Here is a 26,195-nt window from a genome sequence, read left to right on the forward strand (position 1 = left end):
AGAGTTTAATACCCCTTTGTCACGGTGAATTCAGAACACAACGGTCAGACTTCTTCTCCACTATGGTCAGGGGAAAGTTTGTAATTGTCTCTTGTGCTAATAAACTACAGAGCATATAATGGGTGACAATGTTTTGTTCTTAAAAGTGGAACGTTGAATGCACAAGAAAATCTATTGGCTAAAGGTTAATATGGAAGAAAGATTATTGATCAATTTGCAGACTTGTATTTCAAACACACACACAGATTAAAAGAGAAAACCGAATTAAAATTGGTACAAAAAGGTGTGATTGCATATATCCGTCACATCTTAGCTAAAGAGACAGATGCCCTAAATTATGGCAATTTGCTGCCCTCTTGTGACAGACATTTTACATTAAAAGATATCTGCCAAAATACACAGTGGCTGACACTGTTTCTTTAATTTAGAGCATGTCTGATTAGAATGAGGTAAAGCCAAACATGATTGTTCTCTTGAGCTTTTTACAGCTGATTCTGTATTATTTTTTTTTTGGCAGATACCCGTCATAAAGCTGACCAAGTTGATTGTTGCTTATTGTCTGTCCAGTGTGTTCCCTCCACCATGCCTTACCCTACTACTTCGTTTTCTGGGCCACTTCTGCTGACAGGAGCATGCATGTTAAGTGCAAAACAAAATGGCACTGAGGTTAGTGGGCCATACAGAAAACATTTAAAATAAAATAAAAACACATTCAAACAGACACAATTTTTAAAAAAGCACATTTTCTCCCAAATCTAAGGTTTTATGTATCAGGACAGTTTACAAAACTAATTAGTTCTTATTAGAGGTTTGGTTTTTTACCACTGTGTCTTTGTACATAATGTAATATTTCCACTTGGGTTACTTCTGTCAAACAAACATTGCTTCAAAGTCTATTGATAAAAACTTTAATGATAGACTAAACCTTTATTAAGGATTGCTTTTTTAAACATTAAGAAAAAAAAACAACTACAGAGAATAGTTGTGCTTTTTTTCCACCATGCCTGATTTGTGGTAAATCGAACGTAAACAGACATTTCTACTTCCAGAACACATGCAGTAAATACATGAAGGGCTTGCCATACAATGCCTTTCTTGCTGCTTCTGTTTCTGTAAGTGATTGTCATGTTGACCAGCAGGAAGCCCATATCTTCCTCCAGAGTGTTTGGGTCATTCAGCGTGAGCGACAGTTCATTGGACCTAAGGAAAGGTCAATAAAAGGTTAAACAGTTTAAGAGAAGTACAAACAAATAAAACCAAGAGTACAAAACCAATAGTTGTCCTGCTGGAAAATGTAGGTTTGCTATTTACAATATTCATATGAGTGACACATTCTTGGTTGCACTGCATCTTATTTAGGGATGGAGAAGTAGATAAATACTTATGCATACCAAACGTTTTAGATTTATTTTTGTAGCATTTTGAAAACTCTGCATCCTTTTCCTTCCACTTTAAAAATGTGGACTATTTGTGTTCATCTGTCAGATAAAAGCAACAATAAAAATACCTTAAGGTTTGGCTCTGTACCCTATGTCAAAAGTTAGAAGGAATTTACAGGGGTAAAAAATTTGATTTGATCTACTCCATCATAAAAGATCATGTTTAAATGTATTTTTGATTTTACATTTACTCATTTTATAATGTAAAATATAACATTATAGGAATTGTAGTTCGCTTAAAGAAGAAAAACTGACTTTCTCTTTGTTTCTGCCAATAAACTTCTGAGGCTATTTGAGTAAGCGTAATAGGTTAAAACATCTTAACGCAAAGATAATTCACAACTGTGAGGTACCATATCTACAAAGAAGTGATAATAAATGGTAACACATGATGGAACATCCTCAGAAATGCCCACCAGGGGGCACCATTTATCTGGATTCTAACTACACAGGCAAATACACTGAAACTGCCAAAGGTGTTTCCCCGTTTTTACTGGCAAATGCTGTTATGAATGAAAGAACAGTTTCTACCAAGTTCACACCAAGACTACTCCCCTCAGACATTCACTGCACTCATAATTCATGACACTTACTTGTCAAGTTCTAAATCGCTCAGGAGAACGGAGGCTGAGCCCATAAAATCATCTGACGTCAGATCGCTGTCATACACCTGTGTCATATCAGAAAACAAAGTGTTAACCCCGGAGAACAACAGGGGAAGTCACAGTTGCTGAACTTCACCCACAACACTGACTGTGGAAACAATTGTTAGTCTGCAGAGCTAATGTGCTAACCAAGCACTGCTTTTTCATAAAGTGTCTTATTCTGTTTGCTTATTGAAACATTTAATTCCCACACAGCTAAAAGTAACTCAACAGAGGCCAAGCAGCGTGTTGAGCTTTACGAACGAGTTCCAGCTGACCCCTACGACTGACTTGCGAACGAGGCGTTACCTTGACATAAATCTTCTGGTTCAGATCCTTTACTGGCACGGCGAAGGACTCGTTCCATACAGGGTTCAGGTTTTTCTGGATCACTTTGCTCTTAAAGATGCTTTTCCCATCAAACTTGAACTTCACGTAAGGGTCGCTAGTACCTAAAGAGCATTTTAGGGCACACACAAAAAAAAATAGAAAGGGTGAGAGGAGACATTTTTGAAATTGTAAATTAAAGCTGCAACACAAAATCTTATAAGGTATTTTTGGTCAAGTTTCTAATGCAAATATTCTGTTAGAAATGAAATAATCAACCAATGGAACAAGCACTTTTTCCATCAACATCAAGGAATTATTGATTTTAAACAAGCTGCTCTATCTTGATGAAAAGTTGTGTGAAAGTTTGTACATTTGAAATAAGGCAAAACTAAGATATTTGACTATAAAGTAGACCAAAAATCCTTAGTAAGATTTTGTGTTTTTTGCTGTCTGCGATATTTGAGAATCTGAAATTAACAATTACAATCAGACTCGGTGCTTTCATCCAGCTGTTTTGGCTTCATAAATCTACTTTTCATTATGAAGTTAAAAACAGACTTGACCTAAAAACACAGAAACCCCACCAAATACAGGCCTGCTTTTGTTTCATTATGTCTATATAAAGTTATTCACAGTTCTATTGTCTATACAATAGACTTACAAGGAAATGTACCGATTTCAAGTAAAGAGGAGGCCTGGGCTGCTCACTTTATTTCTCATGTGTATGTGGAGCATGTGGGGTTTTTTCTTTCCTCCCCAGGCAGCAGGACCACAACTTCCTGCTTTAAAAGCCAACTAAACTTCAGCCGCATGAAACCTGATGGCAGTTCAAAACGCTAATCATGTGCCATCGCTCGTTTTGAACTCGGTTTCACATGCAGGAAGCCAACCTTGGAGTTCATGCCAACATTTGTATGGCTGTAGTATTTCCTCGTTGTTTTATGATACTTTCACTTCAGAAGTTCCTCCAAGCTAATCGTGAAGGCTCTGTCAGCTATGTGAGAAAGAGTGGGGGCTGCCGCCAACCAATCGTAGTTGGAGAACCTTTCACAGATCAGCAAGTGCCAATAGAAAAGTTGGTTTGTACAAAAAATGTGTTTGGCCTAAAATCTGCCATGCTGCCTCCTGTTGCTCAGTGCTAACACAATGATGGACTCAAAGTTCAGCAACAGCTGATGTTAGTGAGGTTGTATAAGGAGTGTTATACGCAACTATTGACTAAGCAACTACCTGTTGCTTAGTCAATCCTCTGAGAGCAGATGCATCAGTTCCCAGATGACATTTGTTGTCAAACACCTTAAAGAATGATTTCCATCATTAGCAACAACTTTTATTTATTTTTATGTTTTTCAATGCATTTACACAAAAGTGAGCAGATTTTATTGGTATTTTATCAATTATGATTTTTTTTGTAACTACTAACTGAATCCCAACTGCAATCAGACGTTTGTGTGAACGGTTTACGTCCGCAAAGCGACCCGCATGTGCAGAAGAAGAACGCAGACGTCATGCAGCAGCGAACTGATTATGGAAGTAATAATAGATGGAGCTGTTTACGGATCGAATTTGGCCTTTTGTGGAGCATTGATAGCAACAGGTTTGCCAGACATTGTCTATTGTAACGGGTGTTTGTCTTGAAATAGCAACACCCAGGATTTGTCTGACTTATTTAACTCGACGGCTTATCTGGTGTTTAGGCTTGATCACGTCTGGCTCTGGTTAACGTGCATCTTAAAATCAGCAGCAAACGACTCAAATGTTTGTGTCTGTAATCTGATCAAAATAGAAAAAATATCCTTAATGTTTGAAAAAAAGAAAACTTTTCTTTTTTTACCAACGCTGTATAGAAACAAACCCATCTTCATTTCCTGCGCTACCTTCACACTGTGTGTTCACGTGTAAACAAACACCCGGGCAACCAAGGGAAAATGAATTCAAATGCGTCCCAGGAGCCTCAGGTATTCGGTGCTGGGTGTGGCTCAAACAGGTTCTTGTATGTTTAAGCTGTATGCAGATCTGCCAAGGCGCAGCAGAAACCATGCAGCGTGCCTAACACCCAGGTGTCTTTATTGTCCCTCGACTCAGTGGCACCTGTATTCAAACGAGCATTCCTGGCCCCTATGAAGGAAACGAGGCTGAGCAAACTAAGCGGTGGAAGCAGAAAAGGCGCACCAACCGCGAGGGGAGCCGGTATACTCAGAGAGGTTCGAATGTCCCGTACAGTGGATTCAGACGATCGGCTCATGTCACACGAAAAGCAAACAGGCTGGAAGAATAAATAGTCAATATTTGCTCCTACTCACCGGTCCAGACATGCAAGTGTCAACGCAGCTCAAAAACAGACTGGCGTCAACTGGAAGTGACTGATATGTGGCATAGATGCAATATAGGCATATATGAGAATGAGTAGGTCCCAATCTATGCACACTCGTGAGGAACTAAACACTTCATATTTCCACCATCAAACTTCTCCATTTATCTTCATTTGCTTCCTTTTCAACCCAGTTTCCTTGTTGAAAAGATAAAGGCATCACATTCAGATGGCTGTTTAAAAGATTATCTAGGGTTTTTTTCTGCTTTTTCGAAATCTTTTCACCTCCAAAATGTATGCAAATACCAAACCGAGCACTAACTCTTTCTCCCTAACGTCTCGTGAAATGTGTGTCATTATTCTGCAGAAGGACAAAGTTTAAAACGGGGAACGGTTGAGCGGGTCACGGCACCGTCCGCTTCAGTTTGTTTATTGGCAGCAGGACAAAGTCATTACCACAGCGGTCTCTGACAACCAGGTTGTGTCCTTCCTTTAGGGTGATGGACAGCAGATAGGAGCGCGGAAGATCTTGGACGTTGTTCGACGGACTTTCGGGCTCCATCACCAACTCGGCCTGGACAGAGAAAGCAAGGGATTTCTTAAAAAACAGAAAAGTAGCTTTAGCTTTGAAAACAGTGTCTCAGAGTGAACAGCAGCATGAATAAAATACAGAATATTATTTAAATAATATTCTAAAATTGAAAAATAAAAATGGCAGCAGCATATAAAACCTTTAAACCAACCAGCTTTGACAACACTTGGCTTGAGAAGTCATTTAAAGTCTTTTAAGCTCTTGTTTTTGATGGCGTTTGGGTGTCTCAGGTTGCTGTTTTCACCTTTTTCAAAGTCGATCATAACAGCATGTTGTATAATGTATGAAAAACAAATGAGGAAACTTTGTGGAGAACAAACATGCCTCAACTACACAAAATATTACAGAATGGAAGGAAAAATGATACCTGGTTGAAAAAAATAAAATAAATAAAACTAACCAAATAAATCAATAGGGACACTGCAAATACAAAATCATGCTAGGTATTTTCGGTCTGGTTTCTAGTGCAAATGTCAATAATTTCTCAATGCTGATGATAAAGTTCTATTTCCAATGGTGGATTATTTCCATTATAACAAGAGGAAAATGTTTTGTTAGAAGTGAAATAATCTACTGGTGTAACTGGTACTTTATTTAAATCAATGCTACATGATTTACTCAAAACAAGATCATCTAACTTGATAAAAAGTTACTTCCATCCATCCATCCATTTTCTGAACACCCTTGTCCCTCAGTGGGGTCGGGAGGGGTGCTGGTGCCTATCTCCAGCTAACGTTCCGGGCGAGAGGCGGGGTTTAAAAAGTTACTTGTGAATTAGTTTTGTCTCATTTCAAGTGTACCAAGATATTGGCACAATAAACTAGACCAAAATACTTGGTTAGATGTTGTGTTTTTGCAGTGTGTAAACAGTCTTGTGACAAAGACTGTTTGTCTTTAACAGGACAAAATATGCCAAATTTTCAAAGAGAAGCCTTCTGGGATTCATTTTGTTGCTTCTCTAAAATACCATTTTCAGTCTGCCTGTGTGGTATATTTGCTTTACTTTAAGTCTTTAACAGATTAAACTAAAAGAAATTAGGACTCACTGAGTCTTTGTGACAAGTAAAGCCCCTTCAGAGATAATTTAAGTATTTTTACAAGAGGCCAGAATTGTTGGTATGCAGGTTGACTCCATGAGTTTAGGATTGTTTTTCTTTAACGGAAGCCAAAAGGAAGTTACTTAACAAGCATGTGAACAACTTCAAAATGTTGGAAGACTTTCAGCTCCTGGAAAATGACGCATTAGAAATGAGTTTGGACTCAAAAGTTTTGAAATGTTGATTTCAATCAGGAGCAGGCCCATAAGCAAAAATCAAAGTGAACAGCTGTGTGAATAAAATACACGTTTAAATAAGATTCTAAAATTGAAAAATGAAAATAGCAGTACTGGATAAAACCACTGACAAAACTTGGCCTCGTAAGTCATCTAAAGTCTTTTATGTCTCATTTTTGATGGCATTTGGGTTCATATTTTATAGACGTGAACAGACAAAACATGCACAGTCACTGGATAACTACAACATTAAACCACTGAAATGTGAATGGAATAATATTCGTCTGTGTTTGCTTATCAGTAGGTTAATAAATTAACAATCATTAATCAGGAAAGGCAACAAAGGTCACAGAGACCAAGGTACAAAGGTCACAGCCTGATTTGTTTTCTATGTGTTCGGTCGGTCAGTTTAGGTTTGTTCTCAAATGAGTCTTTTTCTTTTTTACTTGGTTACCAAGTCAGCGACTTAAATCCTGAATATAATTTAAACACAAGCCTGATCTCCAGTCTCAAAGGTAGCTAATAATTTAGCTAGTGGGTAGTTAAAGAGAAAATAGTTCTTAGTTATTGAAGACAATAGCACACTTTTAGAGCGATTTCTGACTATGAATTTTTAAAAAATGACTCAGGATTAACCAACCATGACTAATGCCACGGTTGGGAAAATTGTGTTGCTGTTTTTCTTTTTGTGAAACTTACATCAATGGTCATGACCGGAAAATCCCCTCTGGTTCTTGTTATATGACCCCCTCTTCATCTTTGCTTCCTGTCAGACTGTGAACTCGTCTCCTTTGCTGCTTCCAGTTAGTCGTGCTTTCTGCTTTTCGGCACAAGAGTTTGTGCCGTTTTGCACTATGCTCTTGTTTTGTGCTCTTGATTTCTTTATTACCTTTTGCGATTATGTAACCCAGCTGTACTTTCAGCCTTATTCACTCTCTGCCCGATCGCTCTTGCATTTTAGTCATTTTTAACTGAGTATTGACTTATAAATCATTGAAAAGATGTAATAAATTGAATAATTCTAAAGAATTGCACTGGCCTCATTTCTCAAAGAGGCCAGAGAGCCCTCCTTAAAACTTTGTATTTTACAGACAGATTTGCACCACAAAACAGAACCTGCTAGTCAGGAGTCTCACCACTTGCTTTGTTTTTGCATTTTTATGGCTATTTGATGTTCCGTAAACTCACTCCAATGGTTGCTTTAAGCAGTTTTGCATAACTTTTCTCTATAAAACAAAAAACTAATTTTTGCGTCGTGACCAAGAATTCAGTTGTCTTCAATAAACTGGTTCAATGACGAAGCAGAACGATGAACATACGGCTTCAAAAACTGAACACAAGCCGAAATATGATCTATAATCTAAAACCATAACAGCCAAAATATAAACAAAATATCACTTTCTAAATAATCTATATTTCAACTGAGATCTTATGACCTCAGTCATCCAACTTAAAATCATCTGCTATTCGTCAGTGTGCAAAAGACCTCCATACTTCATATAAACACCAAAAATGAAACCATTTAAAAAGGAAAAAGAATCACACTATTTTCACAATCTTTCAAAGAAAAACATTTCACAATACGTATTGCATCCATTAGCCAAACATCAAAAGCTTAAGTTGCTCAACAGCAAAGTTACACTTACATTCCACATGGCCTTGTCCTTTGATAAGAGGCTGCAGAAATCAGGAGTTTTATATTGTACAGATAAAGACGAGACATCCTTTCAAAGTCATATGACACTAAAGGAAAGTGTTTTTTAAAATACATATAGTTATAGGTAATAAAGGACTGAGGTAGTTTAACAACTACTGGGTCAGGTATTGATTCCTGTTTGGCATTTCTGCCATGGACACAAATCCTCTGAGCAAGTTATTAAAAATTCCTGAGTCCCAGGGAGCAAACAGACTTAACCCTAAAAACGTACAACGAAAAGAAAGAAATCATAAGAAAGAGAGGATCCCTGAGATCACTTTTTTCACTATTGTTGTGAGGGAATGTGTTTACTTTGTACTTTTACTTTGTAAAATGACAAGTGTGTTATCATTTCCTGTGAACTTTGCAATAAACATTTAGGCAACTGTATATTCAGGCGTAAAATGGCTGCTGCAAACTGGGAAAGAAGTTCAGGACCCACGTTGGCTGCTTCGTGCAGAAAGGACTCTCCGATAATGAGGACAGGATCTAGTTAAACACACATCCATGTAACAAACAGCACCTTAACAAGGCATTCAGTCACTCCAACCTGTTCACATTGTGTGATGTCAATCAGCTGATCATATGATGAATTAGAATGAGATCAGTCATTTCCTTTCTGATGATTAATCGTTTCTGAATGGCAATTTTGTTTACAGAGAGTTCATGATACATTTATTTTTTTATTTTCAGTTGTATGTGGATTTCATTTCCTTTCTGTTGATTGTTTTTGGTTGTAGTTTTTTATTCTGGATATTTAAAACATTTTCCAGTTCCAGTGTTAAGTGTCCTTTACAAAGTTAACGTTTATTGGTATTTGAGAGGGTATTAATGCAATAATGCACTTGCATTATTATGCCATTATCAGTATATTTCTTGAAAATTGTCTGAAAACAAGAAAAAGATTGTTTTATCAAAATATTTACTGAGGAAATAAAAAAAGCACAAAATCGTACCACATGTTTTTGGTTTAGTTTTTAGTATAATGTAGTGCAAAATATTGGTACACATGAAATAAGACAAAACTAACTTACAGATAACTTTTTCTGCAAGATATCAGAACTCATCTTAAATCAATAATTCCCTAATGTTGATGAAAAAGTTCTAGTTCCACTGGCAGATTATTTCACTTATAACATGTGAAAAATGTATTGAAATAATCTGCCAGTGGAACAAGTGCTTTTTAAAATCAATAGTAAGGAATTACTGAATTAAACAAAGCTCCTAAATCCTTCTGAAAAATTAGTTTTGTCTTATTTTAAGATAACTAAGATATTTGCACTAGCAACTAGGCAGACAATACTTAATAATGTTTTGTGTTTTTGCGGTGGATGCACAGTGGAGTTGTTGGTAACACTGTTGTCATGCAGCAAAACAATCTTTGGTTCAAATCCCAGTCTGGGGTCTTTCTGCAGGCCTCCTGCCCAATGACCGCTGGAGACAGGAAGCTCCATACTCTTTTCAGCTCCATCCATAATTCCATCAACTCTACCAGCTAGAGAAAAGCGTTCCCACAGAATGATGCTGCTACTACCATGTTTAACTATAGGGATGGTGACAAGCAGCATCAGTTTTCCTCCAAATGTTTGCTGCATTCCTACAGGAGGTGGCTTTTGGCTTTCTCTGAACCATTTCTAATTCCTTTCCACTCTTTGATTTATTTATTGATTTACATCATGGTTAACAACAACCAAGTAAGGTGACCAAAGCACTTCCACTTTGCCACTCATCAAAATTAGGTAATCAATTTTCAATGGAGACTTTCATTTTCTTTAAATGCCTGCATCTCCATGTAATTGAAAAACAGACTTACCATCACTTCCTACAACAAAAAACTACCCAAGTCGTCCACGTCCAGCGTTTACACACTCTCCAAGAGTTGGTCTGATAAAATGTGAAGCATGACATAAAGACGACTTGAGGAGTCAAATTTGAACTTTCTGACCACAAGCTTAAAGACTACATTTGGATATGAGTCAATAATTGTAAACGCAAACATGTTTCATTGCATCGGCTGCAGAAACTGTACACCAAAAACACTAAAAAATATATATCCCCGGTTGTTATCCTTGCTCTGTTGTAAAGCCCCACTTAAACCAGACCTTCAGGCCAAAACATGTCAGCACATCCGCTCAGTGTGTGTAGCTCTAGAAACAATTCAGCATTCATGATTAACTATTTAAAAAAATGACAAACATAGTTTAGGAAAAGCTGGTCCGGAGAGAATGAGGAAAATTAATAAATAAAAGTGAACTACTTCATTTTGAGAGGGTGGATTTACATTTAAGCTCTCTGTAAATCAAAGCCCCCCTCTTTTCATAAAAAGGGAACTGCGAACATAAAACACCTCAGTTTTAATATTTTGTAGCTAAAACTTGAAGCCTGTTTTTGTGAAGAGAAAACTTGCACAACATTTCTTGTCCCTGTTTAAAGGAAAACCAATTAAGAATGAAGCCATCAGTCACACAGCCACAGTTTACACAGAGCTGCTGTGGACTGTTGGTTTTGGGTGGAGATCCTGCACCACCAGCAGCTTATCCAGCGCCTCCAAGTTAAACTCTCATTTTTATGCAAATACACCTGATATCTTCCCCCACACCAATGTACACAACAAAGTCTTATTTCATTAAAGTATCTTATTACCTTCATCCTGAAAGTCTAGCTGTAAAGTTCTTCATTGTAACGTTTATATTCACTGTTTTTTAAAGCTTGTCTTCAAATATGTTTCAGATTTAATTCGTCGTTGTTTGTAATTTAAATGCAGTTTATTTTAGGCCTGTCACAATAAGCAGTACATCAATTCATCGCATAATAAATTAAAACTAATTCAATAACTTCCACTTGCATGATTTACGCTTTCTCTGTTTCTATAAAAACATGAAACTTCATCATTCACTTTATTTATTGTTTCTATTTTGTTTATTTATTCTGGATATTTAAAATGTTAATTAGAATATAAAGTTTATTGATCTCTGATCATGTGTTATTGAATTATTATATCGTTATGTTACTAACAAAACAATATTATTGCAGTAACTTCTGGGACACTTTGTTGTCCAACAAAACTTGTTACCATGACAGCCCTGGTCTGTATAGGATATTTAATATTTAGTTTTTTCATATATTTATTATTAGTCTACTTTTAAATGAACAAGCTAGCAGTTTTTAATTTGCTGCTTTCTGAAAACAAAAGAAGTTTAAACCATTATCACTCAGTACACAAACTCCACTTATCTCTGAAGAGCTGATTCGTATCAGTGTGTTTTAATTAAAGAGCAGTTAGCATACCTGTGTGTTGTCTGGTGAAGAGTCCTCTGCAGGCCCGTCTGGTGAGTAAACAGTCATTATCTCTGGCAGGGCCAGCTCCTCGGGCTCCATGCCTGAAACGGCTCTCTGCTGCGTCTCCATCGAGATCGTCTCTTCTCCAGAGAAACCATTCACTGCCTCCTGGGAGAAATCCCAGTCTGTGGTGTCTGCAGGCATGCTCCGCCTGTAGACGCTCTTGTTGGCTGCACTGGGCACCTGCAGGCCACTCCCACCCGCACGCCTGTCCAGCTGTGACGAGATGCTGTTGTGGTTCTGAGAGTTGTAGAGGTGGGGCTGCGTGCTGGAGGCGACGCGCTCGTACTCCTGCCTCATGTCCCTTATGTCCGGGACGGACGTGCTCATCCGGTTGTCCATGATGTGGTTGGGTTGGAGGACATGCTTGGTGGGACTCGTCTTGCCCCGGCGCAGACGAGGCAGGACTTTCTTCCGGAAAATGTCCAGCTTGCTCCGCTTCTTGGATTCCATCGTGGGCAGAGGTGTGGGCATCAATAACAGCTGGAGTGAGAAACAGAAACACGGAGGAGCATTAGGTTTAAGCCAACAGCCAAAACGACTTTCAACGTGATCCTCAAGCCATTTCACACTTGAACAGAGATCGGAGCTGCAACAGAAACAGCTGCCACACAAACAGACAACAGAAGGTAAGTTTCCACTGCAGGAACTTGGGTGATTTTTGTGATTCCATTTAAGGAAACAAAACCACATGGAAGATAGAAAACAGATTCTGTAGAAAAGCACAGATCCAAGTCTTGAGAATTCTGAATTGATTTGAAACGCTCAGAAATTAATTTTAAAATGCGTTAATGTTTGTCTTCTATGCTAATATTTGCAAGTGTGCTTTATCTTGCTTTACGCTTCTTCTGCCATCGTAGGAGGCCGCCTCTTTCACTGTATGTATTTGGAGTAATTCTTTGGTATTTTTTATTTTTAAAAACTCCAGGCATCTGGCCGACTTCATCCTGGTAACTTTGGTTAGATTATTGTATGCACAAATCTATTTTTTCCTTCTATCAATCACATAAATTACACAGAATCTCTGGACCATCAATAGAAAAAAAATGGTTTCCGACTCAAAAATCGTCTTTGAATCGAATCGGGACCCTAAAGACACTGAAATATTCACATCTCTAACAGAAGAAGGAAGATATCTGCCTGAAAGCATCTCTGCTCATGAGGTGGGACTTCTAGAATCAACCTAATCCTTGGCCTCTTATTTATAATTATGTCCTCTTTTGTATTTTTAATTTCAATCAAGATTTAAATGCAGCAAACTATTGCTGAATATCAAGGTGTTTGACAGAAAATACATTCAAATATGTTGACAAAGTCCTGTGGAAATATTTCAAGAGAAGAAAAGAATTCCACTTTCAGCTGAGATAGAAAAATACAAAAAGTTTCAGACCCCAGAATGGGAAGGGTCACGTAGAAAAGGAAAGAAAATTCAGCCTGGGGAAATTCATGTTTCAAGAATTCAGAGTCAAAATGCATCTAAGGTTCTTTTGAAGGTGGTAACAAAGATTTGTACTGCCCAAAACCATTTCCTCGCTGCATGTAAGAGAGCAGTGTGCATAAACATTTATTACCAATATGGTAATAAGGCCTTTAAAAATAAAGACTCTGCAGTATGGATTTTAAATGTGACAGTCAAATGTGTTTGACTGATTGACATGACAGAGACGACGGACAGTTTATGTTAGGGGTTAATAAAAATGTTTAATTTAATTTATTCATCAAATTATTCATTAATAATCTCAGGAAATAAAACCGATTAGTTTATTATCATTCAAAAATATTTAAACTATTTTTCTGAAATCAGAGAAAATAAATATGAAAAATATATTTAACAATCACAGTGTTGGCATTTTAACCACTTTGTGTTTCCATCACGATATCAAGACCAAAATAGGAACTGATGCTTTGTTTGTTTTATACACCCCTATTGTTAAAGTTTTCTCATGGTTCCAAAACACTAGCCAGCACCTTTCTAGCTAAAAGCAGAAGTCCAATTTAAGCTCTGAAATAATGTACTATAATACTGAGAACACTCCAAGAATGCATTCCTTTCATAAGCCTTCAAAAGTGAGTTCTCAGTCAGCATCATAGTCCTTCCCTTTAAACAGGTTTTTACTGACAGCCATCTAACTAAGCCAGTGCTCCAGCTGCAGGGTCATAAACCTTGGACAGGGTTCAACAGCCTGAGCAGTATCACCTGCAGGATAAAGGACCATTTCACAAAGAAAGCCTTTCAAAAACGTCTGATCAGAGTAAATGTGCAACATGATGTGAGTTAAAGAATAAATCAGCAGTTTGCTTTCTCAACTTAAGATGAAATCCTTTGCATTGAATCCATCACAGATTAATAATTAGTTGCTGATTATTTTCTCATAAAGCATTTAGTTTACAGCCAACATGAATCCCTTTCATTTGCCTTGCAGATCATTAAAGTATGTTGGAAATGTAATGTAGGCACCGATCAAACCTTTTTGCTGCTACTGTTTTTAAATCGCTTTCTTTTAATTAAGACGTTAGTGACAGACATCTGATGTTCTAACTAAACTAGAAGATCAACTCTTGCCTCAGACAACAGTGAGATTTTACAAAAAGCACAACATATTGTTCAGGAATCAGATAAGATTGCTGTGCCGACAGCTTTCATTCTGCATCAACTTTCACAATGTTGATTGGCAGGAAACAAAAACAAAGGAGTGGAAAATGAGGAAGAAGGAAGGAAAGAAAAAGATTCAACAAACTATTAGTGGTCTGAAGCAAATATCTGCATCCTCATTCCAGAGCAGACGTCTGCATAAATTAAATATTTTATTCATTTATGAACAATTGTTTGAGTGATTTGCTGAAAGAGGAATTTAATTCTTGTTCAAATAAAAGACTTCTCCCGTCCTCTGGCATGTCTCTTGTTTTTCAGGGGGGTTTTTTTTGTTTGGTTTACACTGCAGTCCACCAACGCATCAATAAAACATGCTAAAGCCAAAAAAAAAAAGAAAAAAGAAGAAGTTAATATTTAGCACAATCACTAGACTGTATGTCTGAGTTTCTGTTTCCTGGGTCAGGATGTGAGGAAAGCAGCAGGAAGCGAGCCTGGCGTGTGATTATGATCTGCAAAATCTGGTTTTATTTACAAGGAAGAAGGTTGAAAACTAAACAACATGATGCCTCCCTCTGACTCAGCTCATTTCAAAACGCAGCGATCGATTCATGGATTTGTGCGTATTGCCCAGAATCGACTCCCTTTGTCTTACAAAACACACAGCAGCGTTTATGCATCTAATAAGTGTATTTAGAAATCCAGTAAATACTGTTCCAACTCCATAAACATCCATGAACTACATTACATTAGTCAGTGTAATGCGATGCACAAGGGTAAGGAGCAGGATTTACTCTGTTCACTTTGCTTTTTACCAAACAGAAGCCGAAGAGCCGAGAGAGAGGAAGGAAAGGAAAAACTCTGCAATCTACAAGAAGATCTTCAGCCTCAATTAAGGTCTGCATTCCACCCAAGACGTATTAAATCCATCTCCTCTCTGAGATTAAATACCCAAAAGTTAAGAGGCAAACTCTAAAACCTATAAGAAATTGTTTTTATATATTTGCTTCTTGTAAACAGCTTAAAAAATCCCAAATATTACCACCGGCCTCAGTCCTCAGTCAGGAAACTAAAAACTGTCACTTGTCCTGAAGCTCCAGAGCAACAACCCGATGGCGATGCCAGAGAGGTTTCTACTTCTTCCCTCCCGACTATCTTCTGGTGCATCAGTCAGCTGAGCGCATGTCACTGTGAGATTCCCACAGTATGATAACCTTCAGTAAGAAAGGGTGTTTCATCATAGTGAAAAAAGAAAAATTATAATCTATGATCTAATCGCTTATATTTCAAGCAGAAGCAATTCTGCAAAATAAATAGGTCAGTATAGTTGTGGCCTTGTTTTCTGCTATATGAATGACACCGTTCCTCAGTAAGCAATGCGGCTTCTAAACAAAACCACATAAATTGGATTAAAAAATGTATTAAAGTAAAGTATAAGATAGCAACCAGAAGCTGAAAATCTCTGGAATAAAATGCACAACTAGACAGAAAAACAGCAGCAGGCTAAGGAGATCAGAGTTTACTGCAGCAAACATCGGCAGCAGCGAGTCACAGATGAGGTCAAAGTGGTCAGAGAGCCTCACGATCATGAGCAAAATGTTGAGAACAAACCAGCTGAGGTCTGGAGGCCATCAGGCCTCTGCTGGGAGAAGATAATCTCCTCTTGCTATTCTGCTCCAGACGGAGTAGTTTATAACAGAGACGGTCAAAATGCATTTAAGCTTCTGAAAAGGCTAAATTTCACCACTGTTGCTCTGTGATTTCACACTGCAACAAAGTTTTTATTAAGGGATTTTAAACTGTTTGAAACTTGAGTAATTTTAAAACTCACTATGTAAAACTTTGCTAAAACTTGATCAGTGGTAAATTTCTAATGTCATCAATGATGTCGCTTTACAATGATACAATTTTTCATATGAGAAATAAACAACAAAGCAATAAAACCAGATATACTAACTGGTGATTCTCAATTTTACTGACTTTTAGAGTTCTGTACAATTTCTACTGACAGTTGTGAAAGTACATAAATATGTGTTTGATTCATTTCTACAAACTATATCTTACAGGGCTAAAAGACTTTACATTATATATGCAACTAATAATTATTTTAGTAAATTGATTATTCTATTGATTATTCTGACCATTAGTCGGATAAAAAATTGGCACACTATACATTTTTCATTTAATCTAGTAAGCATTTTTTTAATACAATATTAGAAATACATTAAAAGATGTAAATAAACAAGTAATTACATTCCTGTTTTAAATAAGAAAATATTTTTTTATTGTCTAGGATCCCTTTGGAGAATTAGAAGTGGCAGAACATATTTACAGACACAGACGTTTTTATCTTAAATGCAAATTGTACACAAACTTTGTACAGTTTTTGCTTAGCTACAGCTCTGAATATGTTGGGGGGGTTTTCAGCAAATTACCTGTTTTGAGTCTTTACACTCCATTTAACAATTGATTACTAATTTAATTGACGATTATTTCAATGATCGATTCATCACGATTAATCGCTTCAGCCCTGCTTCACATTAATTTGTACTACAATGCACAATTACATGTTGCGTTTTAATTTTTGTCGCAAGTTTTCATTCCTACATGTTTTTGCATCACTAAGACATATATTAAAAGTTAGCATTAGATAATAACGTGTTTTTACCTTTTCTGTAATTCTGATCTCCGATGTTTTCTCAAACAGATGTGAAGATGTCCAGATGTTTGTTATTATATTCCACTGTAGCTGAGGGTCTTCATGCTGCCCTTACAGTGTGTGCATACAGACTGCGTCTCGCATCTCAGTGCTTGCTGATTTAAAGCCTTAGGAAAGTTGCCTAATTGAACTTGTAAGGCCTTAAAAAGTGAAACTAAAAGAAATGAAAAGGAAGCATTTGATAAAGTGCTTTGCATTCTTTTGCCTAGCTTGTGAATGTCTGAGTATCTTGTAGTAAACAGTGAGACTTAAGTTCAACCTCATTCTTTCATGTCAGTCACAGCTCCAGGTAGTGCAATTCAAAGGCTACACACAACAAACTTCCTGTTTTTCAAAAGGAAATCAAAGGGACCAAAACAGGTAAAGCCTGCCTAGAGGAGTCAGCTTTAAGAGCTCAGATCTCTCTGTGTCCGTCCACTTGGTGTGACCAAACGTCACAGAGTGCAACCATCGGCCCAGCCCGCATCAGTCTTTTACAGCACTATGTATTATCTCATAAGGCAGCCAATGAACTGCAAAGTCATCAGTCTGTAGCTGGGTGTGAAGGTGGGTCAAGGAACGTGACAAACATGAATCCTGACAGCTCACACAGCAGGTATTACTTTCTGTTGAGACCACTGTCTGGAAAAATGTGGCCCCTTATCAATAGAAAACTCGTAAAACACAACTACCAACAGACAGATGGAGACTTACAGATGCAGCAGGATTTAATGATTATTTTTACTCTATGTGACGCATGTTTGTTGCAACATGAGTCCAACAATTGCTCCAAATAAAGAGGCATATTTTCTGCTTGGCATGGCAAATAAAAGGTTTTCACAAAATTAAATTTTATCACATAACAATCCAAACTATTCCTATTTCTTCCATCGCTTTTAGCGATTTCAAAAAGGAGAGTTTTAACAACTCTTCTTCAATCTTTATTTGAGAAAAATTGGGAAAGCGCTCATCTGCAGCATACATAATCCGGTAGAAATTAACACTGGCTGATTCTAAGTTACAACACGTCATGGTGTCTCAGCAACAGTTCAACCTATCGAAGACTACCATCTGCATCATAACATCACAGTGACTGTCTATTTCTTTAGAAATTCAACCGATAATCAATTGGCCAGCCAATATGCAGACACTTTTTTAGGTTATTCACTCGCTGTTGTGGGGTTAACGCTCACATCGAAAACAGAAAATAAAAGAAAGACAAGACCCACACAAAGCTCAAAAACATGAACTGATCTTCCATCACAGGGCCGAGAGCAGGACTGAAACGATTAATCGAGTTAATCATGATGAATTGGTAGGTGAAATAATCGTCAACTAATTTTGTGGAAATTGAGCCAAAATTGTACAATAAAAATTTACACTTTGCACTAAAGATAAAAAAAACCCCATCTGTTAATATGTTCTACCCAAAACTCCACAAGTGGCGTAATTTTAGCTTCACCTGGTTCAAATTCTGTAAAATATAAAAATAAAAATCTACAAGGCACATTTTGCTATCCAATTACCAATCAGATAAATAAAAAAATTATCAAAACATCAGTCCTACAGTGATGCTAAGTGGAGCAGAAAGGGCTGAGTTTTTTACATGATGATGTTGTTTTAACTGCAGATGCTTCTTATGCTATAAATAATCATATGTGCACTAAAAGAATTGCATCATTTGTTTATATTAATGTACTTTCTAATATTGTATAAAAAAAAGGCTTAAGTGCAAAATCTGCAAAACGTGCCATTTTTTTCGATTATCATCAGAATAAGTTAACAATTAATCGATAAGATAATTGTTAGTACATCTCTAGCTAAGTGCAATCATAGAGTAGTTAAAAAAAAGAAAACAAGGCCTGGTGCAGGGAGGGATATTTAAGAAAATATCTTTCTGCCAAACATATTTAAGTCTTCAGTTTCCTCATACTCTAAAATAAAGCAGTATATCCTGCTGACTAAACAACAATAGGCGCTGCTCCAACACCTTCAAACCTTCAAACACTTTGGTTTCGAAAGTGCAACAATGTTGGAAAGATAGCAATCATTAAGTCTGACAGTATGGAATTTACAGAAATAAACACCTTTCAGTCTGTAACCTGCTGGTATCTACAAAATACCTGTAAGGTTGAGTAGGTTCTGTAGTTTTTTGGTACATATGTAAAACTGATTTAAAACTATATTTGCAGCACTAATGTATCCAGTTACGACCTACTAACTAAACCTTCCAGGTTCAAAGCAAAAACATTCAACATCAATATAAGTGAATAACGTCATCTTGCACCACCTTCTGTACATAAACCTCTCCTTGTGCACACCAAGTGCTGTTGTCCTGTCACTTCTGTTTTTATCTACAGATTTTCAACATTTTTATTATTTTATCTTTATTGATTCCCAAAGAAGCAAATTTTACATTACATTTGACTTCAACCTCACAAAGCCAACTTCAACAGGAGGATAAGTAAATCATTACCTTGTGATAAATTAAACAAAGATACAACTCCACTTCCCCGAGAAAGATTTTGACTGTGGGAGTAAAAAATAAAATGTAAAAGAAGAAAAAACTGAAATCTAGAAATGTAAAAAACAAACCAAATACACCAACCAAAAGCACGATATTAAGTAATTATAATGTGTATCTATTACAGGAGAGTGAATTATCAGGGTGGTTTCATCAAGTTTGGTCTCTGAAAATAAAATCTGACCGTTTAAGGTTTCAAATCTGCCACCAAAGACAAAATTGTGATTGAGAGAGGCGGTTATTTTTCCCATTTTATACATGTTGAATGTTATATCCATTAAGTGGTCTAAGGTTGGTTTGTCCATTTTCTTGTAATGCTCTTTTTACTTCCTCTTAATAAAATATTCATCAAATATTGGTTTCTTTTTGAAACTTCTTGAGGTATTATGCCAAAAATACATAAGCTTTCTCTCTAAAGAAATATTCAGATTTTTAACAATTTTTATATCCTCTAATATTTTCATTTGCAGATTTCTTCTTAAATCGTATTTCTGGATCTATGATAAAGCGATCATTTACTTGTGTTTACAGATTGGTTTTGTTTCTTTGTTCAGTGCCAGAGTCGGTGAAAAAAGAGAACAAGAAAATGACTCCATAATATTGGGATATTAATATATTGTGATAACAATGTGGCTTGTGAATTAAACAGCAGTACTCTCAATTTTCTAAATATTCCTAATCAAAATGTCTACATCAGAAAGCTTCAGAATTTCTGTGTGAGCAACAAGTACAGCAGAAACCAAACACAAAAATCATCTTTCAGTATTGGAGTTATGAAATCTCATGATTAGATCATGCCAAAATAAAAATATATGACTTTTTATTATTTGGTTAGCAGTACATAAAGATTCATATTTTATTTCTAAAATAAACATATTTTTTTATTATGTTCTAATAATGCTTTAAAAAAAAAACCTTACGGGAGATTTAAGTGTGGATACATTATAAAAAATATACATAGTTACTTGAAAAGTTTTGGATGTTTAGAAATGTTTGAATCAGACTGAGCCCATATTTTAGAATAAAACATGCTTAAACCCCCTTTTGATATAAAACCACGGGAGGAGTCGGCTGACACACATTTCTACCAGCAGTGCTTTTGCTCAAGTCAACCTGCCAATGTGAGCTTGAGCCAGGAACAGTTCATTCAGTCTCTTTTACTCTTTAAAAATAGAACAAAACCAAAATGTGTTGCAGATATATTTAACCTTCATCTAACACTTATAACACCACTTCATGCCTCCTGTTGCTCTGCGATGCCAGTTTGATTTTTGAATCTCACATGTGTTCTGATTTGTGAACAGAAAAGAGAGGCCAGTGTTTTCAGTATTTTGACGGACTTACTTTGTGAGAAAAGGTGTATGATGGATGCATTTGAGGTCAGCCTTTGCAGCAAAAATAGCTGCAAAAAGACATGGAGTAACCACCAAGCAAACATCAAAGTATGCTCCTTATGGAGTGACATAACTGCAAAGAAGTCTTGATCCTAATCTGACTTAAATTCACATTTAAGATGGCCAACAATAAGCCACAGAAAGCATGTTAGCTGACCTAGAAGCAATGGATTCATGGTTGGATGACGTCCGTTTAATTACCCTGTGAAGACGCACTATCAGGATGTACAATGGAGGACTGCAGACAGCAGGCACTCCTTTCACTTCATTGTGTTTTACTGCCTATAAAATAAACCAGACAAAGGTTTTTGTTTTTTATGTCGGACTAAAACCACAACCAATCAGCATGTGTAGGAATCAAAGGTAAACATCCTCGACGTACAAACATTTGACGGTATCTAAGCGCCGCCGATTAGTAGCTGATCGTTCCTGCGATCATTTCTAGCCTGTCCCTCCCACCTTACACAAACACAGTCACCTGCTGTCTTTAGACAGAGACCATAAAGGTCAATGATTAAATCTGGCCATCCTGATGATGCCATCAGCTCGGTCGCTAACCACCACCACAGCCGTAAGGCACAGATTGAAGCATTGTGGAGATCGAGTGTTGCTCCAAACATGTTTAGTAACAGTCCGGTGCAGATAAATAACTGTTCCTGTTTGCCCCTGAAACACAGATAAACCTGCTGCTGTTCTCGTAGTGGCGAAGGCTACAAGGATATTCAAATACTCCAGATGTGACAAATGATACGAGTTCTGCGAAACCAGCACCGGTCCCACTACAGCTGAAACAACAGATGCATTAATCAGGGATGAAACAACATGTAATGTTTACAGTATTTGCATTTTTTCTCCTTGATCTCACATGGTGTTGTCAAGGACAGAAACGGGAGCATTCAGATTTTATGGAGAAGAAATTATTTTTCAAAATACGGACATAGTGTTTTGAATCTTTGTTTGGCACTAACCAATAACAGATGAAATCATATGACTTGCATATATTCTAATTTTAACTTATTGGGCAAAACAAAATGTATTTCCTTCTGTTAATTTCAAACTATTGTGCTATCATGGTTGGCTGAACCATGACTGAGTGTGTTTGAGTTTTAGCAAGTTACAAAGAGAGAGAGAGACTGAAACAATTAATTTTTTTCTTTTCTGTGCTCACTACAGTACTGATGACTGCCCTTATCAAATGTTCAGTGGAACATTTATCTTTCACAGCATTGATTACTGCAACAGTGTCTTCACAGGTCCTTCTCCTGGTTCCCTGTAGCTCAGAGATTTTCAAATACTTCTGATTCACTGAATGGCTTAGAAACACAACACATTAAAGATCTGTTGTCGTATCAACCTTCCAGACCTCTCAGGTCTTCTGGTTAAAGTCTACTCACCAAACCCAGAACTGGAACCAAACATGGTGAAGCAGCATTCAGATTCTATGCTCCTCTAATCTGGAACAAACTTCCAGAAAACTGTAAAACTGCTTAAATATCGAGTTCGTTTAAATCAAGACTAAAAAGTCACTTTTTTAGAGCTGCCTTTGATTAGTAATAGCTGAGAAACAGATTAAATCTAATCCAGATTACAAGTCATTACTTCTTTTTACTTTGCCACTGTTATGTTATATTTATTTATGTCTTTACAATGAAGAACGAACAAACTGCCATTATGGTGGAAATTTGCTACACATTTCCCCCTTTACAAATGAGGTCTGTGGTATTTCTGCAGGGTTTTGAATTGGTGTGACTTGCAGCAAACACATGTTGAGACCTGCAGCTGCAATAATCAGAGAGTTAGACGCATTGAAAGAAAAATGTTCTCGTTTGCATGTGAAGGCTGCAGTCAGAAAGGTCAAGGAGGTCAGCCTGGCCCTGGAAATCTCAGCTCTTATCAGATTCTCTTATAAAAAAAAAACGAGGATTCAGAAAAGAAAAACAGCAACAACAAAAAGCAAGGACGAGTCAATATGGTCATGATAAATAAAGAGACGTGAAAGTTTAGAATATTACAGAGTGATGAAACAACAAGCTCAGACAAAGAACAGGTTTGGTCCTAAATGTTGAAAATTTCAAAACTATTCACATCAAAAGTGAGAAAATGAACGTTTAAAATTAAAAAGAAAATGTCTGATCATTTTATTGGGACTTTATGTGATTGATCAACACTTAATACAGCATGACAATGTTGGAATGAATGGAAGAATGAAACAATTAAATGAAACAATGGAAGGATACAAGTTTCCCTATTTATTTTTTTAAAGAAAAATCTAAAAATTCTAGCATGCATTTGTATTCAGTCATTTCTACTGTGCCAATACTAAATAAAATGCGATGAAAACATCTGTGCCAAAAGTCACATCTGTTACTGGTGGAGTTCAGCTGTTTGCTAGGCAACAAGAACGTTAATAAAGCAAGAGCAGCAGAGATCCAACGTTCAAAGATTAACATAAAAAGTCCAATTTGCAGTTTTACCACAAGCAACATAGAGAACACACTATTCAGAAGGTGAAACACGGCAGTGGCATAATGATGCTACTGATCGATACTTTCTCAATGCTCCACATGTAAAATTTCATCCAGACAAATATGCTATTTTACCTTAGCAGCTCATTTTCAGACCTTTGCAGAAGTGGAAAACAATTGTTTTCACATGTAAGTATTGGTTGATTACCAACCTCCCAAAATTAAACATGCAGTGTTACGTAACTTTTATGTTTTTGAGCTTTACATAATGTTATGTTATTCCTTCATCAAAAACATACCTGGAGTGTCGCCTTGATTTTTTTCATGCATGTTTGTGAAATAGTTTAATCTCCCACGGCAACCATTCAGCTGTGCAAAAAGTCTGGATGGACCTCATCCCGCCTTCAAGGACATAGCTCCTCCTTCAAGCTGGAGTTCCCAAAACGTCTGCCTCACAGAGCAGCTCTCCCCCAGAACTCCCTCACTCAGCTCCTTCAGACTAGCCAGCAGCTATTAGCAAACACTGGCGGAACTGCGCATTCGGCTGAGCTCATCATATGAGCTACTTATGAGTGAAATGCTGGATTTAAAAAAAAAAAGTTGCTAAAGTGTTAATAGAGGAGCCATGTTGTGATGACTTCCTGAAGGCGGAGTTTCAGAAAGAGTGGGAGTTTTTAAAGAGACAGAGGCCCAATTTTAAGGCATTACATTGCAAAGTCAAATTGGATATAGATAGGATTTTTATGACAACTGAAGGTGATGATTGTGCTACAAAGTATAAAGTGGGACAATGTGCCTGGAAAACATAACACTGTCCCTATAAAGAAATGAGAGTTGATTTGTCAGTGTGCCCCAACATTAATATTATCTTTTGGTCAACTTTGGGAAACTTTATTTGGAATACACAGATCTAAAAGCCGTCAGCTATGGTTGTGTTTTTCTTTCATCAGGAGATTTCCACGTGAGGCGGCTTTGGCAATGGAATCAATGCGATGACAATAATCCTACTGATGTTCAAGTTGTGCTTTTCTACTCTGGCAAGGCAATCTGGCAAAGCAATCCTGAGCATTTTGTTATTACTAACCATGGAGCATGCAGACACATGTATCTGCAACAACGCTTGAGCATGTACTGCTCTCATTCCCAAATCAGGTCACTGTTATTGGATAAAAATAAAAAAAATAAAAAGAGGGGGGAAAAAAAGGCCACAGACCACAAAAGAATGCACAGCAGCGTCCCAGGATGAGTACTGGGTTAATCCCTTGCTAAACACCAAAGCTTCTGTTCACTACATTCTCTAAATCTTAGACATATTGAATTAGGGGCAATGGATCTGAATTTCTTAACTGTAATTTGACCCCCTGATGTTAACAAAGCTGTCATGCAAAATGTAAAACCTTGCATCTGTTTGTTTCTCGGCCGGTGGGGTTGAGAAACTGCGTTAGTGCTCGGTGTTGTCAGAGCAAGAGATGAAACGATTTCCTGAAACAGTTTCAAAGTCTGTGGTTCCTTCACACTGATATGAGGCAAGACATGTTCACAGCAAAGCCTGAGCAACTAAATAATTACACCCAAACTACGGAGCCACGGCGTCTTATATGCAAACACACTCTTTGTCTCAAACAGGAGTGTGTGTGAGTGCTGTTTATATTAAATATTTATATATTCTAGTTTGCACACTACTTCTTATATGCTTAATGGTTTTAACTAAAAAGCATCGACCTTGTCATACAAAATGCTAAATTGTAGATCAGTCAAGTCTCAGTGAAGTCTCAGGAGGGCAACAGTAATAAAAGCGAAGCAATATATAATGTATATTAGTGATTTGAGAAGAGAAAAAAATACATACAGCCTGCTAGAAACTATGTAGCAAGGCTTAGCTATTTTGGTATACATATATAAAAAGAAAAAAAAGAAGAATACTCTCACGGAGAAATGCTTTCATCTTTTATGAGTCAGCCGCCCTCTAGGCGAGGCATTTCAGGAAAAGAAGGAAAGTGCTCACCTGGCCAGCCTCACCTCGACGACCCTCACAGGTAACTTTCTACTCAAGAGGAAGTATGGAGAAAAGTCCTAATATTTTAATAGTTTACCTCGTAACGCAGCTCCGTAAAGCCTCCGACAGCAGTTCCTGGCTCACATAGCGACTGGCGAGCATCGTTTCTCTGTCAGGACGAACAGCTACAGGTCAGAACATCGGCGGTAGGCTGAGTGTCTGACGCAGGGACTTCCTCCTCTCTGCCCCGGAGCAACAGGAGTCAAGTACGCGACTCAGCAATACTGCGCGCGAGCTTCTGAAAAAGTAAAAGCACTTCCTGGTGAGCACTCACGGCAAAAGTAATATTTAGGAATTATTTGTGTGTATTTATGCGACTTATCTAATTAAAAAAAAAGAGTTTTAATCAATATATAATTCTCCCAACATTCCGACTACGGTCGGACTTTCTCAGGCGTTTTATCTTTTCAAAATAAAATCAATGACTTCTGGTAAACTCCGACTAACCTTTGTTGTTCATAGTGATAGTAAAGAATTTCATTCTCACAATTAGCTTACCTGTACAGTATGACAAATCAGCTCCAAGAGTAATTCAACTCAGTCATAAAAAATAAAAAAACAGTTTCAGTTTGATTTTAAAGTCAATATGGTGCCTTGAAAAGCATTATCATGCATTTAACCTTTTAACCTTTGATGTAATTTGTTGGGATTTATGTGACAAACCACGAAAAAGCAATGCATCATTTTGAGGTGGAAGAGATATGTGATGTTCAATTTATTATTATTGTTATTAGTTTTATTTTCAAACAAAACATATGAAAAATGGTATATTAGTCAGCGATTGTCAATACTTTGTGGAACAGTTTTACAGTGGCTGTAAGTCACTTCTGTCTCACTCAGTTTT

The 26,195-nt window shown here is 37.1% G+C and overlaps 1 protein-coding gene across 3 annotated transcripts in view; it reads right to left on the reverse strand.

The window, feature by feature from the left end:
- The window catches only part of mctp2b (multiple C2 domains, transmembrane 2b), a 47,046-nt gene extending 21,460 nt beyond the window's left edge, over window positions 1-25,586 (reverse strand). Inside the window, exons 1-7 of one of the 3 annotated variants that reach the window (XM_007549092.2) lie at window positions 25,389-25,586; window positions 11,574-12,107; window positions 5,181-5,298; window positions 2,393-2,535; window positions 2,033-2,109; window positions 1,086-1,200; window positions 592-618 (exon numbers count right to left, since the gene is read on the reverse strand). In XM_007549092.2, coding sequence (XP_007549154.1) covers window positions 592-618; window positions 1,086-1,200; window positions 2,033-2,109; window positions 2,393-2,535; window positions 5,181-5,298; window positions 11,574-12,098 — 1,005 coding nt within the window. In that variant the 5' untranslated portion in view covers window positions 12,099-12,107; window positions 25,389-25,586. Of the gene's footprint in view, window positions 1-591; window positions 619-1,085; window positions 1,201-2,032; window positions 2,110-2,392; window positions 2,536-5,180; window positions 5,299-8,235; window positions 8,372-11,573; window positions 12,108-25,388 lie in introns of those variants that run through there. The other 2 variants (XM_007549094.2, XM_016670035.1) reach the window with 2 other exon arrangements.
- Between the last annotated feature and the right edge of the window lie 609 nt (window positions 25,587-26,195).

Source organism: Poecilia formosa, unplaced genomic scaffold (assembly GCF_000485575.1).
Source record: "Poecilia formosa unplaced genomic scaffold, Poecilia_formosa-5.1.2 Scaffold29, whole genome shotgun sequence".
In the NCBI taxonomy this organism is placed as follows: Eukaryota; Metazoa; Chordata; class Actinopteri; order Cyprinodontiformes; family Poeciliidae; genus Poecilia; species Poecilia formosa.